General features: G+C 35.8%; 1 protein-coding gene across 4 annotated transcripts; it reads right to left on the bottom strand.

Moving 5' to 3' along the window:
• Positions 1-38: 38 nt before the first annotated feature.
• LOC114257196 (AP-1 complex subunit sigma-1) lies at positions 39-10,230 on the bottom strand. 4 transcript variants are annotated; one of them, XM_082874105.1, is made up of 9 exons: positions 9,984-10,103; positions 4,086-4,184; positions 2,371-2,457; positions 2,071-2,216; positions 1,440-1,531; positions 1,237-1,345; positions 1,099-1,134; positions 534-620; positions 39-436 (listed from the first exon to the last, which is right to left on the bottom strand). In XM_082874105.1, the coding sequence occupies exons 4-9, from the start codon at positions 2,170-2,172 to the stop codon at positions 365-367; spliced, it is 498 nt and encodes a 165-aa protein (XP_082730231.1). In that variant the 5' UTR covers positions 2,173-2,216; positions 2,371-2,457; positions 4,086-4,184; positions 9,984-10,103; the 3' UTR covers positions 39-364. The 4 variants fall into 4 exon arrangements, with proteins under 4 accessions (XP_082730231.1, XP_082730230.1, XP_082730229.1 ...); XM_082874104.1 differs by lacking the exon at positions 4,086-4,184 and having other exon boundaries at positions 9,984-10,206; XM_082874103.1 differs by lacking the exon at positions 2,071-2,216 and having other exon boundaries at positions 9,984-10,096.
• Between the last annotated feature and the right edge of the window lie 8,590 nt (positions 10,231-18,820).

Genomic DNA, 18,820 nt, shown 5'->3' with positions numbered 1-18,820 from the left:
ATGAACAAATTTACACTATTGAGCTAAAAAGACCTAAATAATCTAAATAGAGCTTATAGATTAAGCTAGGATGGTTTAATAATCCTCATATACTGCTCTCTCAGGTTCTTCAAGCAAAATATTACAACAATTCATATCTTCTTATGCCTAAGCACAAAGCTCATTACCTCCTCATACCAAATATTTAATCATATTTAATTGGTATTAGACAATCGGTGCAGTTTCTGTTTACAATTTATAAGCAGAAATAGCAAAAAAAAAAAAATTGATTATCTAGAAGCCGAGGAAGAGTGCTTTTGACTTCTTTTTGGTTACGAAAAGCTACACCAAATAGGCCAACATGAGCTTAACTTTTACTGTACTCTCATTTGGTCGCCTGCGCAATCATGTTGCTAATTGAACTGGCCTGCTCTTTAGCAGCCTCCACTAAAGAATCCTACAAACCGATAAGAAAAAGAAAATCTCAAAATCTCGTGAAGTAAATGCATTACAACTATGAAGAAACAAAAGGCCAGTCGGACAATCTAGAATACCTGTGCATCTATCAGACGGTGCACGGTTTTCTTGCTAGACTCCTGAAGTTCACCGGCAATTAAAACCTCATCCAATATGTAATAAGCCTGTCAAATTTTCGATCAGAAACTTTTCAAAAATTATAACAAGTCATTGAGAACAAAATGAGCTAAGCTACTATCTCTCTCTACCATCCGTAATCACAACACACCCATTCTCATGATGGTTTCAGAGCAGGATCTTCAACAACTATAATTGGTTATAAAAATATGGTAATCTTTTTCTTTTTGATTCAGGAAAAGACTTGTGCCTTGGCTTGTATGGGAAGAAAAAAAAAGGCTCAATTTTATTGGTGTCCAATATGAAATACAACACAGAGACAAATAGAAGCATGGAAAACCCTAACTAATTGGAATTAACTAAATGAATCACTCTCTAACATTCAGTTCCACCGTCATTGATTCAATTTGGAGATCCAACCAAAAAAAAAACACTTAAATTTCCTTCCGCTAAACAATGGCCTTCCAGAACAAACCAGGAAAGAGATCAAGAATTTAAATATGAATCAGTTCGAACAGAAAATACCTTATGGAAATTAAAGATCAAGTCCAGCTCGCAGACCTGATAAAGAGGAGACAATACCATGGAAATCAATTAAAGTTAAAGATAGTGGAGTAATCTAATTAGTATTATTTTTAATTTTCCAAGGTTTAGCAGGCTCACACTTCCAAAATAGCGGTCAAGTATTTCTACAAAATGGTGTATAATTTCAAGGATCTCCAATTCATTGTTATCCTGGTTGATGCACATGCAAAAATACAGGCTGGCATATCTGTAAAAAAATATAGATTAACAGAACTCCCTTTACTCGTGGAATGAAGGTTGCACGCATAAACATCAAATTGGGGATGGAAATCAAAACCTACCTTTTATAGACAACTTTGAAACCCCTCCACTCCACAAAGTTGCAAAGCTTTGGGCCTCGTGTGAGAATTAAACCACTGAGCTCTCGAACGACCTGCGCAAATTGAACATCCATTGCTGTAACATTTCAATGATGAATGAAATGCACATCACTTCAGGAAAGCTATATATGGTTGAGTTATCATTTGACGTATTTACACAAATTAATTTCAGATATGCTAACCATATGTAATTAAAGATAGTCAATATATGACTGAAAACATATTTCCTTGAATCTTTACAATGAAAACTCCTTAGTTCTAAATGGTTAGCTTGCTTCAAAAGAAAGTTTGAAACAACAACAGCATGACATTTAAGCCATAGAAGAATTCATTATGCATCTTCTCCCAATGCAAAGCCACTTTGGCCATGCTTGTTTAAGTAGATAAGGATTAGAAGAGATAAGGGAGATAAGTAAATATCATGGGACCCAAGTGTTTCTTTCATACCATGGGATGTTGGATGGGTTTAATATATACCATGTGATTTATTATACTATGTTTGGTTTGGGAGGGTAAAGAATAGGATAAGAGCTGGAGGATTATTTTGAACATTGGTTGAGGAAGGAAGATAATCCTAAAGGGAATCAGTTACCTCGGGGTTGGACAAATAATCCCATGAAAATGGGGGATTCTGGACAAATAATCCACCCTTATCCGGCAACGCAAACAAGGGACTGGGAGAATTGGGGGACATTTGGGCACCGCATATTTTTTAGTCCAATTCCCCTCTGTAATCCCCTGAAACGAACATGATAGAATATGGTTTTCAATAATTATTTTATCTTCTAGTACTTGAAGAAGGAGGCACTCGGTTCCTTTTTTTTTTCCAAAAATGCCCTTGGCATGTACTGGCACCTCCAAGAATTGGAAATATAAGCAAAGTTAAAATTACCTTAGTTCTTTCCTTTTGGGTATATGGTGAATACCACTTTGTCAACCTCACCTTTCCTTGTCGGCTAATGAGAAGCACAAAGTGAATCTGGAACACGTGCAACAACATATAGTCACTAAGCATTATCTCATTTTCATAGGCAAAAGAAACACCAGCCATTATATTATTCTAGCAAAGAAATGATGCTGTTGAAAGCTACTGAACCCTTTACATAACTCATTAAAGTAGCAAGTTATTCCCACAAGAATTATGTTCAGAAAGAAGCAACAAGCAGGACCAGTTTTGTCACAAGGGACAAATAAAAGTCGAATAATAAGCTACCTCATACTATTCACCCAAATTATATTGCTTCTTCAAAAACTATGAAATATCTATATACATGGCTAAAGTGATTTATAATAAGTGAAAACCTGACTTGGTTATATGTTGTTGTTCATAGTGCAACTATGAAGCACGGATACTTTAAATAGGGTGACGTATCCATATCGTATCCATATCGGATACCGATACTCCTTGGATACTCGTGGATACGTATCGGATACTTATTAAAAGTATCGGATACTTCTTAATTAATTTTTCATTAATTTTGGAGTATCGGATACTTAATTTTGAAGTATCGGATACTCCAAGTCATGTTTACTTGTCTTATGAAATTAAAATTCTAACATTTATTGCATAGTAATATAATATAATATAATATAATATAATATAATTGCAAGCATAAATATAAGAATATTTTTCTAATACTTTGTTAAGTTCTTCAATAAGAAGGCATAGTGAGTTAAATAATCGAATTTATCAAATTGATGTATCATAATTATTTTTTGCATGTCCCCTATAACTACATAGAAACTAGGCTAAGTTTGGGAAGACTAAATAAGTGTACTTTTTGACTTTTCTTGTATTATGTGTAGAAAAAGTAGAGAGGAGATATTGATTGATGTGACCCAAAAAAGATAAAAAGATGAAATAAGTGCACTTTTTTAATTTAGCCAAACTTGGCCTAAGAATTATCAAAAGAATATAACAATGGTAAAATTAAATATTAATAAATAAATAAGCAAATAAACTTGAATATAATATTTTTCACTAGTGTCAAAGGAAAAAACATAGGGACAAGTTGTGAACTGTTCTATTATTGTAATATAAATATATTAAACTTGATATTGAAATGAAACATTTGCAAGACCTATTAAAAATTTAAAAAGTAAACAAGCTACTAGCTTAAATTAATACAAAATTCTTAAAGGATAGTATTGTGCATTATAAAATTACTTTATGATTTCTTAACATTCTTTAGCTTATGTGTAACTCACTATTAATAATTTTAAAAAATATATTTTTCACAAACGTATCCTAGCCGTATCCGTATCCTATTTTTTTAGGTTTTGTCGTATCGCCGTATCCGTATCGTGTCGTATCCGTATCTCGTATCCGTATATATGCTTCCTAGTAGTGCAAACACGTGGACACAGTTTACCTTAGACAACAAGGATCCATTTCATTTCGGTTAAGTTTGAATTTTATAACAAAGACCACTATATACTTTTTGCATCTATAATAAGGGTTTTTGAGAAGTTCTATTATCAGGATATGAAGCAATGCAAGCCATCTCCTTTCTAAATTACACCTTAAAAACAAGGAGTCGAATGTTCCCCTTAACAGCATAATAAAAGACAATCTAGTAATAAAATTTCATTACCAAGAAGTCATACATTTCTCATGAGACTGGTAATAATCAACAAAAAGGAGGTCCTGCAAATCTTCCCCAGCAGAGTAATAAATAAATAAACTTGCACAACGCTCCGCCTCAACTTCCAAAAGATACAGATGTTATAAATTTTCACATTCAAAAACAAAAAAAAAAAATGAAGTGTATATATAAATATACACTGCGATAGACAAAAGATAACATATTAGCAATCCACTTGAAGCATAGTGTGCTTCAAAAATTCATTTGCAAAATCAGCCACATTCACAAAGAAAAATAATTTATAACTCCACTAAAGTCCACCCACTAAAATTTGTAATTTCCTCCAACACAGTCCACTAACATTTTAGAAATAGGCCTCTTAACATTCCCCCAGGGTGAATTAAAAAACTTCAAAGAAACATAAAACCTGTGCAACCTATGGCTTGGTTATCATGTCAAGATTAAGTAAATCTAAAATTTGTGAGAGAGAGAGAGACCAATGGCAACTGTCGTCTATTTGTTCTCATTAGCATATCCAAAATTCAAAGATCATCTTATGTATATGATTCTAACTTCTAAGCAAATTTTTGTGGGGAAAAAAAAAATAGAGAATGCATATCATACATTTTTTTATAATTATATGATAAATCTTATCAAGCTAACATTTTAAAAAAAAAGGCATCTATTGGATAAGAGACCAGTTATAAAGTCAAATCCAAAACTTCCCTATAAGCTGATTTTGAAAGGTTTAGGGGCTTGTTTGTGTACATGGATATCGCTCATAAAATAGTTACCAAAAAAAAAAAATCAAAATTTAAAGCCCCCCACCCAAAAACAAAGGAAAAAAATAAAAAATAAAATAAAATAATCTTTGGGCCTACCTATGTGGAAAAGCTATGAAGCACAGAGATCTCTCCGGAGGTCACGTACCGGTGTCCAACATGGGCACGGGCCGGACAAGTGTTGGACACACTAGGACAATTAAGAAACGTTGGGGACATGTTGGGACACGCTAAAGACACGTTGAGGTTTTTTCTTTTTTTTATTTTATCAAAATAACATACCCAAAGCTGATGGATTTGATAAAATTAAATATTTGATATAAAATAAATATATAGTATTAAAAAATATGTGATGCAAAGTATAGGAAGCTCCAGAAAGAGTAAATTCAAAATAGCAGTGATATTTGGAACTTGGCATGATTTTAAGGAAAAACCGATAGTAACCACGCATAGTCATATTTCTAGTATTATTAGTCTTATTTTATTATTATTTTTATGTTTTTTACGATTTTTAAGGTTAGGGGTATCTTGGTAATTTACAGAATTTATGGGTATGGCTTGTAGGGGTCACCCATGGATTGTCTTATGGGTTAAGTTATTTAATTAATTTTTATTTATATTTCTTATTCAGTCTTAAATTAGTTTTAGAAGTCAAAAATATTGTAATTTCCTTTTTTGGTTATATTTGGTTTAGGAAATCTCCTAGTTTTACATAAAGCCATATAATGCTTATAATTTAATAGAATTGATATTTTATAAAAATTTGAGAGCTTTAAAACTTCTTTCAATCTTCTAGTTTATTACATTAAGCCCTAACCCTAATTCTTCCATATACTAGTCAAAGCCCCAACTTTTCCATTACTTTTCAGCTTGAAATCACAATAAAAACTCACAAAATCCAACTTTACCGTTCTCACAACATTGTACCTAATTGTCCTACATCAATATGACATAATAAATAAATAAATAAATATTTTTTACGTGGCCCCTGCATGTCATATCTCTTTTTCCAAAAAACATTTGCGTGTTCGCGTGTCCTTATTGTGTCCGTATCCGTGTCCGTGTCCGTGTCCGTGCTCATGCTTATCACGGAAAAAGTAATTTGAAGCTTACATGCATAAGTTTCTTTCTAGGTTACACGGACTCGGGTACGGGTATCGGGTGCGGGTGCGTATCTAAGGGTCAGACACTTCAAAATTAAAAATTAAGGGTACGTGGATATGTATCCAAATTTGGATACGGGTACGGGGATACGTTAAATAATTTTTTTTTTAAAATATATATTTATTATATGAAGATGAGTTATATTATATAAATAACAAATAAAAATCTATGGAGATGAGTTATATTATATATATATATATTTTTATTTTAATATACATTAATTATTTAATTTATTTATTATATTTTTTAAACAATGTGTTCTAATTAATTTTTTTATTTTATTTTACATACATGTGTTTTTTTTATTTATTAATATATACAAGTATATATTATCTTATAAATATATTATATAACAATTATTATTTAATATATAATAATAATAGTTATTATTATAGTTATTAACTATTATTATTATTATTATTATAGTTATTATAATAAATATATTATCTAATAAATATATTATATGTTATATAATAATTAGTATATGATATATAATAATAATATTTATTATTATAGTTATAATAATATTTATTATTATAGTTATTAACTATTAATAGTTTATTATTTATTATTATAGTTATAATAATAGATAGATTAGACAGAGTCAGGGAGAAGGAAGAAGAAAAGGGGAAAAGGGAGAAGGAAGACAGAGCCAGGGAAAACGACACAGAGAGGGAGAGGGAGAAAAAGGGAAGCGATCGCGATCGCGATCGCTAGGGAGAGAGAGAAGGCGAGAGAGAGAGACCGGATGGAGCTTCGATCGACTGATGGAGCTTCGATCTTCAACTGGATCGACCGGATAGAGCTTCGACTGGAGGTCTTCGAGCTTCAACCAGGTTCTTGCTCTCTCCTCCTTCATTTCTTTTGCTGTCTGTGTCTGTGAAGAGCTGTGTCCGAATGAGAACAGGCGAATCCGACACAGATCTCACACCCGCACCCGTGTCGTGTCGTGTCGACACGGGTACTTCGCCCCAAAGTGGCGAGTCCATGTAACACAGGTTTCTTTTTGTTTGGATCCCAAATTTGTTGAGAGAAAGGAAAAAAATAGGGAAATGAAATTACCCATGTTACACGGACTTTTCAAAATAAATCAAATACCCGTGTCGAACATTCAGCACTCGAACAATGGGGTATGTGTCAGATACTTTTTAACGGATACTTCTTATATAATTGTATATAACACTATCATTATATATACATATTGTTGTATAATTGCTATAACTGTCTTTTTGACACTATATGTTACATATAGGAATGGCAACGGGGCGGGGCCGGGCGGGGCCGGGGATCACCCTTCCAGTCCCCAATCCTGGATGGCATAACTTCCCCCCGTCCCCGTCCCCATCCCCGACGGGGAACCAACTACCGCCCCCTAACGGGGATCGGGTTTCCCCGACCCCGAAAATCCCCGGCCAAAAATACAACATCAACATCAAAAAAAAAAAAAAAAAAAAAAACATCAACATGTCAACAACATCAAGAACAGATCTTCATCACCATCAAGAACATCAAGAACATCAAAAAAAAAAAATCCGTGAGAGAGAGATCATTTTCATCTTCATCAGAAAACGATATTCATCATCACCAACAAATCTGTAAGCAACATCTTCATCTTCATCGCCATCATTTTCCAGATCTGAAGAACAAAAGCAAAAAACAAGAGAGGGAGAGAGAGAGAGGAGATCCGTGTGAGAGCGAGAGAGAGAGAGACAGAGATACCGTGAGAAGGAGAGAAGAAGCCGGCGGTGAGGGAGCTGCCGGTGAGACGAGAGGAGCCGTCGGTGATGGAGCTTCGTTTGTGTGTTTGTGTGTGTGTGTGTGTGTGTGTGAGAGAGAGAGAGAGGGGTAGGCCAGCTATAACACACACACAACACACATATATATATTTATATATATGAAATGAACACTGTGTTCAGAATACACAACACTCATATATTTATATATCTATATATAAACAAGGTCGGGGAGCTGAACGCGCGGGGGGGGGGGGGGGGGCAGGGCCGGGGCCGGGGTTGGAAAATGTATCCCCGTCCCCGGCCCGAATATCATCGGGGATTCGGGGATTTGTTTTTAAATACCATCCCCGGCCCGTCGGGAGTATTTTTCGGGAAAAAATCGTTCAATTCGGGGACGGGGAGTCGGGTTCCCGTTGGGCCGGGTTGAAATTGCCATCCCTAGTTACATATAGCATTATTTTATCTCACATACTTGATTAAAAATAAAAAAATATGACATTTTTTTGCCGAGTCCGCGTATCCATAAATTTATGATTTGATAATCCAACATCTAGATACATACTAGCACCCGACACCTGTACCCTGAGTTCATGTAATATACGAAATTACTAATACTTGTTCATTTTTCCAAGGGTAACCCAAAAAATGAATTTTTTGAAAAATACCTAATAAAAGTAAGATATTAGTTTCTCTTATTTCATTTTCCTTTTGAAATATTTCGATTGTACCAGTACCAATATCTATACCACGTGCTTCGTAGTCAAGTATAGTTTTTCTATCTACCCATAATAGCCAAGTCTCCAATATTTTTATAAAATTCAACCTCAAATCTCTTAATTTAAAATCTAGACATCCATCCAAATGAGCTATATGGCTCTATTTTGATTATGGATTTGAGTAGTAATTTGAAAAAGGAAAAAAAAAATGTAGGTGAAATGTAGTTATATTTCATTCACATTTCACCTAACATTTTTTCTTTCCCTTTCTAAATCCCTATCTAAATTTATGATCCAAACATAACCTAAGGTTTGTTTGGTTGTGTTTATATTTTATTGTATTTTCAAAAACAAAAAATAAAAATGAAAAATTTAAAGCACCATTATTCTTCATTTTTTGTGCCAAAATAGTTTTGAAAATTTGAAAATAACTTTTTGATAGTTTCTAAAATGGGATTGTTTTTGGGAATCGTAAATAGATCACGAAACAAATTTTATGTGTTTCTCAAAAACTTAAAACATAAAAACAAAAGTTGAAAACACAACCAAAAAGCCTCTAAGTACAGATCCAACAATTAGAAAAGACAAACTTAAATCCCATAATTACGAATTGTTTGTGCAATCTCAAGGAGCTATATTTCGATAAATATATACGTCCAGGAAACTAGCAGCTGTATTTCGACTAAAATATGTATGCATATACATACTGATACAAAGTTGTTCTGAGATTGTTACAGTTAGAATTTAAAATAAAGAGGACATGTGGCAATCACTTAGCTTGTTACCGTGAGCAGGACTAAGTGTGCATGTGGGAGTTGTTCATTGGTTAAACGTGGCGGCATGTAATTGGTTGGACACAAGAAGTTGTTATATCAATTGTGTTCATTACAGAGCAGTTATGTAATGTTTGGTTCATTGAAATGAGCCAGAATGGAATCATCATTCCATAGAATGTCCATTCTCACATTTGGCCACTAAAAAAAATAAAAATTAAAAATTAAAAATTAAAAATGGAATATTAAGGGGAATGGTTAAGGAATGACAATTCCAGTCCAATCCACCTTCATTCTAGTGAACCGAACACTACCTTAGATAGGTAGGTAGATGGAATTAGTTAGAATGTCTAAAAACACTTTGTAATTGGAAGGAATTGGGAATTGGGTGTATAGGTAGATGTAGTTGCAAAGATTAAGGCCGTCTGTGAAACTGTAATCTTTGTATCTTCTATCCATTAACTGGGTTGTTCTTACCAAAACATATCACTTGGTATCAGAGCAGTCAAACAAGGGGCAATGATTGAAAAGCATGAAACAGTTATTGATAAGAAGATCACAGAAATCGATGAATTGAAACAATTAATCATGGAAATGAACATCAAGATGGACCAAAAAGTAGGTCAGTCGCCTGTACCAGCTATGGCAAATTCTAGCAATGTGCAATCTGGGTATTCATATATGTATGCGAAAAAGCCAAAGGAAATAAAACCAACAAGTAGATCCGAAGAGAATGGCATTGGATTTACCATGGTTGAAGCTTTGAAGCAGAGATAAGGAGAGTTGGATAAGCAATCGTTGTGTCGATCCAAACCAACCAAACCAAACCAAAGGAACACCCAAAACACCGTGTCTTCTCTCTCTCTATCTCTCTCTCTAAATAGTCCTAAATCGCGCTCTTCGCTGTTTGGGTGAAACAGAGCCTGTCTCCTCTCCTCTCTCTCTCTCTCTCTCTCTCTCTCTCTCAATTCTGGCAAATTTCGGTACCCACGAATTATGTTTAACCCGGACGGTGAGCGAATCGAAAAAGGGATCAGGTGGACGGGTTATCGGTTCAATTGTCGGGTCAAAGCGGTCGAACTGTAACATCATAATTAATATTATATAATTAAAAAATATAATTATAAATTATAAATAAATAAAAATACATATAAATACTCAAATAAAAATAAAAATTATTGTATAGTATTTATTAATAATATTTAATAAAGTCATAATTGATAAAAAAAAGTTACTTATTTTAAAGAAATTAAATTTTTTAAACATTCCCTCCAAACAAATTGATTGAATGTTAGGTTTAATTTTGCACGGAAATGAAAATTTCAACTCTCCCTCCAATCAATATGTTTCAAATAATTTAATTGAATCCCACATAGAATTTTGTAGGTTCTTTTTGAAAATTCTTTTTCTATAAATAGGAATAGACTTTCACAATTTTCTCAAACTTCCAATGAGACTCTTCCTTATGAGAGGAGACTCTTGAAGTAAGAATTTTTAGTCAAAATTTTGAAATATATTTATATAATATATATATAAATATATAAGAAAGAAAGAGAAAAGAAAGAAAGAAAATTAGAAAAAAAATAGAAAAAAACCAGCGGTCCAACCCACTAAACCGGGATCGGGTCACCGGTTTTCCCGGTTCAACCGCCGGGTTTACCGGTTTTGCATTTCTAAGCCGGTTTTAGAGGGCTGATCGAACCGGAACAAGGCCCAGTTCCCGGTCCAACCGGTTCGACCGGCCGGTCCGGTCCGGGTTTTAAAACATTGGTCAGAACAGTTTACGCTTAATATCAACCCCACATTCGTATTTGGAGTAAATTCAAGGTAATTTTAAGGTCTTATTTTGGAGTTAATTATTTTAATTGAATTCGTTATTTTAATTTGATTATAAAAGTTTTGTTTGGAAAGTTAATTGATTTTTTTAAGTTAATTTAATGATTGTGAAAGACAAAATAAAATAATTATAACTTAAATATAATATTTTGTTTTAATAATTATTTTAGCCTCCAACTTACCTCTAAAACACCCCTAAGTGGGATTCCCTAGATTTATTCATGTTAGATATAAATTTCTAAATAAAAATCAGATATTTGGATATAAATTTATGAATAAAAAACAATTATTTAACTTAAACAGTGGAATGAAATATATATTTGAACGATTTATTTTTTTCTTGTTTATGTATAAACATTTGCCGTTTTATTTAAAAGTTTGTATGCGAACAAAACAAATGGTATGTATTGAGATTCTTATGTTGTGACAATATAATTTTTTTTTAAAAAAAAAAACTTATTCAAACTTTTTAGTCATGTATTTGATTAGATTTTTCAAATTGGCAATCCCATTAGACAAAACTCTATTCTGTTATATTTTTATTCTCTCTATTATATCTGTGAGTTATGAGAGTTTAGATGTGAATCAATCATGAGTTGTGCCTGTGTAGAGGAGTTTGTACTGACATTTCGGATATTGACTTGAGCATTCCTTATTTGCCACTTCGCTGACTAAGTACGAAGATCGAGTTACTCGGTAGCTTGCAGGGGTCTGGGGGGCGGCGCCCAGGTGAGGTCGAGGCGTAGGGCCCTCAAAGCCAAGAAAGAAGTCAAAGTTGATTAACCACTCAAGCGGTATTTTGTGCGCTTAAGCGATGAAATAGTTCATTCAGTATTTCTGTTTGCATTATGAACTTTTGAAAAAGCATGTTTACCGCTCAAGAGGTAGACGTTACACTCGAGCGGTTAACCCATATGTGAGTATTGCCTTTAGTCACATCGCTCGAGCAATAAAGTGAGCGCTCTAGTGGTTTTCGCAGCTCTATTTAATATATTGTGCATTGTTTGTTCTATATTGAAGAATGTTTATGTATTTTTTTTTCCCTTGATGATTTGAGGGTGATTGATTGATTGTAACGCCCTAATTTTTACTACACGAATCCATTACCAAATCATTTATGCTATTATCCATTTAAATAATTTCATACACATGTCATACAGACAAATAAGTAAAGAATGACATTCTCTCTCACAATATTTATGATATATAAACAAATCTTGTACAATGCCCTCAGGCTTACATTGAACAATAGTAAATGAAAGAGATTTACCCTTATACAATACATGGCATTTAGCCAACAAATGAAAGGCCCCGTGGCTAACAAATAAATAAAAGATTTCAAGTCTGAACAATCCCTCTAGCAATGTACCTGACAGTATATGTAGTGTAACGGTTTAATATTCCAGAATATACTACACATGTACATTTTTTTCCCAAAAATTTCCATATTCTTTGACATCACAGAACATAACTCAATTCCCTTCTAGTTTTCCAATTAATGCAAACACTACCTCTCAACACTTCTTTCTTTCATTAACCCTCTACGTTCATTTTAAAAGAGTTTGACTCTAACATTTGATTTTAAAGAGAACATGTTCATACCTAAACCCAAAACCTCAAATCACCAGGTATACACATAATAACAAAGAGATAAACATATTCCAACTACCAATAATGGAAAGTAATACATACTTTCATTCTCATCGGCCTACAACATAGATATTAATAAAATAAAACACATAAAATATACCTAACGCTTTACTGATGTCACCAAGAAGGGAACGCCTCTTAGGTCATACTTTTCCAAGCGCAATCTGTCAATGTGCCACGCTTTACTAGCCTCACCCACAGAGAAACGGACCTCACTTCACTTTACTGAGCGCAAACCGGTAGGGGGAGGAAACCTTTGTGAGGGCGCCATGCTTTACCAGCTCAACTAGAGAGAAACGAACCTCTCACACAACATACACAAAATACCACAACAAGCTAAACTACAAATACCGTACAAGTGTAATACATACACATAATCTATTCAATAGCACAAAGTCATCTTCCATCGATAACTAAGGACAAAATCTCTAAACTGATAAATAACCCATTAACCCAAATTAAATTCCACAATGGTTCCATTTTAGAAAAGCTTTCAACTCATCATTTTTCTTTCAAAACCAAATCAGTTATTCCAAACCCTTAACATTTTCAACACGAGTCAAAATCCCTTTTTATTCAATAAAAGCCTAATGGGTTAAACATTAACCCTATCAACTCAACACGATATTAATCAAAACAATCATGAGACCCAATGAAATCCCAATTCAATAATTAAACCATCAGTTCTATTCCATAACATAAAACCCAATTATTACACAATTTACCCCATTTTACTAATTAAGCCCTTAATAGTAAAATAAGATTTTTCCCCTATTCTCAACACCATTACACATAGCTACCTCCCAATTAACCAAAATACCCAAAACCATCCCATTTCAGCTCCCAAAACTTAAATCACGAACTTTCTTTACATGATTTTGAAAGTCTACAACATATATGATTTTTGTGTAATAAAACCTACCACATGTATATCCGTAGACTAGGTATTGAAAAGAATCAAAGAAATCTCTGTCTCTTGAAGCGAAGAGGAGACAACCCAAAAAATCATCGATCACGAAACCACAATCTACTCAAATTAAAAGGAAGTCCTCACCGAATTCTATGTAGCGGTAGAAAATGGGTAGAAATTTATAAAAACCAAGCTTGAAAAGGGAAAAAAAATGGCGGAAAGGGCGAGAAGAGAGAGAAGAGACTCAAAAATGAGATATTTTCAACTTTTAGTGCCATATATAGACAAATAGACCGCGACTGTGATTCAGTGAACAAGACTGCGGGTGCAACAATAGGAGCTGCGAGCGCGACTGTGAAGGTCGCGACTTACCCTCGCAAGATACACACTCCATTGTGGGCCACGCATCCTCTCCTGGGCCAACAAACCTGAAGCTGGATTCGGTTGCGGCCTGGTCGCAACCCCATTACAAGCGTGACCACCATTAGCCCATCGCGAGCGTGAACTTGCTAGTCGTAGACGTGACTAGCCTGAGGAAGAACACCTGGGCTGCTGTTTTGAAGCCAGCCTGAACACACCAAAGGTCCAAACCACCCAGACACAACCAGAATCACTCAGATAACTCCATGTCCTAATCAAAAAAAATTAAATGGATCGGGTTTTCTGACCCGGGCCTCTACAATCAACGAGTTTCATATTAACAAACATTTATGGTTGTTTTTGTTCTTTCATTCACATAAAAAGAGAGGTGGTCATCAGTGGATTCCAAAGAACTTGGGTTTGAAGCTTTAGTAGATTTCGGAGTGGCTCATCGTTATGGATTCGATATTGGTGTTGTGGATTCAACGTTGGACAAAGCAATTCCGAAGGAAGACGGTGGTGGAAGAGGCACACCAAGTTCGGTTCAATTTAGGCGTAGATTTGCTATGTAATTAAGGGTTCTTATGTGTAATTCCTTTTTTGTCTTAGTGGATTATTTGGTGGCTGTGGCCTATGATTTTTTATCACAATTGGAGGAGTCCAATTATGATTTTTTTTTCACGTTAAATCGTTGTGTTGATTTGTTGTTAATTGTTTGATTGGGATTGCTATTGATTATTTGAAATTGAATCATAATCACAAATCATTATCTCGAGAATTTTTTAGATTTTTCGTAGTTTGACTAAAATCTCATTTTAATTCCTATAGCTTCAATTTGAATAATTTGGTTTCTACATTTTAAGTCTAGTTCCAATTTGATCATTCTATCTAAATTTTTATTAATTTTATGTACGTGTACTGTAACAAGCCCGCGGAGGGGGACCTCACGCTACAGTTCGGACTCGATTTGTGTCACGGTTCTTAATCTGAACCAAAGAGTCCAAATCTGGCAAATCGTTTTGAGAAACAGATTTTTGAAAAAGTAGTGCCAAACATGGACTGCTTTGCCAGATACAGAGTCGCCACCTAAATATTTTAAAATGGGAGAATTTAGGAAACCCTGACTCGGTGCCGAAGGCCACATGTCCGTCATCACCGGAGTTGTCTCGGCTCGGGAGCTTGGGTACGATCGGGGAAGGTCAGCTATGAGCACCCCCTTTCGCCCGGTCCGAAGACCGGCCTCTACTAACCGTGATATCTGATTTTGAAAACTTTACGTGTTCTTATTCCGGTTATTAGCCTAGAATTACTATGTTATGCGCGCAGCAAACAAGTATAGACTAGATTGCCTAATTTGGGAATAAACATTGCATATCCGTTTGTTTTGGGAAAATGTTTTGGAATTTGCTACTCGCAAGTAGGCTAAAATACGGATTTCAACGAGTTTTTCCAACTCAAGCAATCCAACCTTCACCCACAGGCATTCAAACAATTTATAACACATAAGCATCTAGCCACATGTTAAGCATACTGTCATGGCAACACTCACACGCATGCGGGATGCTAAAGCATAAACACTTACATCGTACTCCGTGCCAAAACAAAGAACTCGTTAGCAAACATGCATGATCCAAGTCCATGTTAAGTGCCTAATGCATCGCATACAAAATGTTGCTAGAATAGGCTCGGCTATCCTAAACATGTCATGTGAGAAATGCACAACTATCACATATTCAGTTTAGAATTTGATGTACAAATGCAGTTAGCATGATGTACCGAGCCTAATGTATGTAATACAAATGCATGGATGCACGCATGCATAGCATAAGGTATGCTAAATTAAACGTGCCCTAATCTACCATCGTAAGCAGGTAAATAAAAGGGAAGAAAGAAGTGAGGTTGGAAGACATACACACCACCCACGCACACTTATTACAGATTTGCCCTCGCTCGGAGGGACCAAATAAATATTACAAATTAATTAACTACGCAAGCTAATTAATATTACAAATTGCCTAATTTAATTAACAAATTAAATAGACTAAGAAAAACAGTAAAACGCCTCGAGAAGCGCGCCGCCATGCGCAAGCTGCCTCTGTTTTCTTCCCTCTGCTCCTTTGGAGGCTGTCAAAACCTCAGAATTACATCCCTGGACACTGGGGAGTACCACCGGCTGAGTGGAATCACCACCGGCACTGGTGTGTGGCCATCGGCACAAAACGAAGCTGTCGGCAGAGAAAAGATTGCCGGCCGGCACCTTACACTGCCGGTCGGCAGAGTGTTCCTGCAGAACCTGCAACTCACAGCAACAGAGGGCAAGGCAAAGCATGGCAGCACAATTCAAGGCATGTATGCAATAAACATGTCCCTTATCATGATAATGACTCAAAGGGGCATGTGCCTCGATTCTCGGACCACCAATCACGCATTTCCATGCAAGATGGCCCAAAGAACCAAGTATGCAATTTTGGTTTCAAATGCAATGCAAACCAATCAAACAAACAAGGCCCTATTCCTATCACCAATTCAAGGAACAAGGCATGCATGCAAGATGCAATGCAACCTAGGCATACAAGCTAAGGATGCAACATGGCATAGCAATGAACTTATGCAAGCATGCAAGCATACGTATGACAATGCAAACTAATGCTAAGATGGTCTTATACATGAATTAGGCAGCTCTAATAAGGCCTAAAACAGTGGCCATAATGACCAAAACAAGAAGCCAAAACACATGCACACATACACACGATTAAGGCCCAACACTTAGGCGCAAATTAGACAACCCTCAAGCACGCTTGAAAGGGGGCAATAATGAACAATTAGCATGCAACATGAGCTCTAAAATCATGCTAAAACAAACCTCAAGAATCACTTAAATGGCATTCAAATGACTCAAAACAAAAGCATGAATAAGCACCCAAACATGGAGCATTGCTACACAAGCTTATGAGGCATTAAAGAGACATGCAAGGCAATCCAACAAGCATGGAAATGGGACTGAAATGGCATGTAGGATGATCCCAAATCATCAAAATAATGCAAAGATGTCATGCTACACATGCACATACTCAAAGCCAACAAGTCCAAATACAAAGGAGCTATATCAAGCATGCCAAAATCAACCCAAACACTTAGGGACAGACCTAAAACATGGCAAAATAAGCACATAATCTTCACAAATGCAAGCCTAAAACATGCTCCAACAAAGGCTAACAACCTAAAACATGTTAAGGCATAAATAAGGCATTACATGGCAACTATGCTAAGCATGCATGGAGTTCCAAAACCAACTTAAAATCATGTTATATTATGGATATATAAGCATGAAAAACAAACCAAACATGCTCAACACACACTCAAGAACAGGCTTCCTTAAGAGGCCAAAATATGCCCTTTTCAAGGACAACAAGGAGAGGGGGTGGCCCTCTCCTTCTTGGGACTTCAAGGCATCATCTTCACCACTGAAATCCCTCAAGATTTCAGTGGTGAAGAGACCCCAACACCAAAATCCCGGAGCTAGCACAAAATGGCCCAAAATGGGGCCTTTCAAGGCCTAAGGGTGGTCAACTACCCTCAAACAACAAAACACTCTTAATAAACAATAAAGAGGGCCTAAAAACAGAACTTTTTTCTATTATACAATAAGCACAAAAACAGCTCTAAGATAGATAGAAAATCAATGCAAAAATGGGGAAAAATGGGATTAGATTCTCACCCTTGATGACCCCTTTACAAATGGCGCTCCAATGGCCTCCTTTAGCTTGAATCCAACACCAAAACCTCAAAATCAGTCCTTTAGAACCTCAAGATCCAAAGGAAGGTGAAGCACTAGGTGTTTGTGTGCAATAGTAAGACACAAAACACCTAGTGCACAAATGAGAGGGAAAGAGAGATAGAAAGTGTATCTAACTCAAACCCTAGAACAAGAGCTCAACAATGGCTGTTTTTGCTCTCCAAAATATCAACTCTCCAACCTCTTTCTTCTCAAGAGAGAGCCTCTCTCTATATGTCTTGTAAAGCTTACAAGACAAGCTTTACAAGAGGGAGATCCCTCCATACACGTGTATGGAGGGGAGCAAAAGCAAGACAGCTGTCTAAAAATATCTGCAAAAGCAGATGAACAGCAATCGGCCGGCCAAAAATGCCATCTTGGCCAAAAAGAGTGCCGACCGGCACAACAAAGTGCTGACCGGCAACAAATAGTGCCGGCCGGCAAACTACATTGCCGGTGGCAGCAAAAACCAGCCGGTGGCCTCTAGCCACTGCCGGTGGTGGGTAGGGATGGTCTACAAGCCCTACCCTGCCTCTCAAAGGCAAGATGCAAGTGTTTGGTGCAAAACCAGACACTAAACGGTCAAGTTCGGAGATTCTGAGGCAAGGCGCGCGAGCCGAGGCCTCCGGGAACTCCAAACGAACACAAACATGGATAATCACCGAGTGTTCAAACAGTGACGTCCAAGTCTTGAGGACGGTCAAAAATGGGGTGTCTACATGTACATCTTACAAAATTAATATATGTCCCAAAATTATTAATTTAACCTCCAATTTACACGAAATAACTAAATTGAAACTTTAGAAAACTAACAAGTGTTCCAAAATTGTTAATTTTAATCTTTGATTTAGATAGACAGACAGACAGGCGCACACACACACACACACACACACACAGACACACAAAAAAAACACTAAATTGTGTGTAAGTTTGTAGGGTCGATGGGATGTACGTGGTCGGTACATGCGACGGTGTTAGTAGGCAATGGTATTTTTTATTTGAAGAGGTTTAATAGTTTGTACATATGTGGTGTAGCTGTTCGAACGTCCAAGAAC

Source organism: Camellia sinensis, chromosome 6 (genome assembly GCF_055761805.1).
Source record: "Camellia sinensis isolate YWXY chromosome 6, ASM5576180v1, whole genome shotgun sequence".
NCBI lineage: Eukaryota > Viridiplantae > Streptophyta > Magnoliopsida > Ericales > Theaceae > Camellia > Camellia sinensis.
This window is presented reverse-complemented; position numbering and strand designations above follow the sequence as displayed.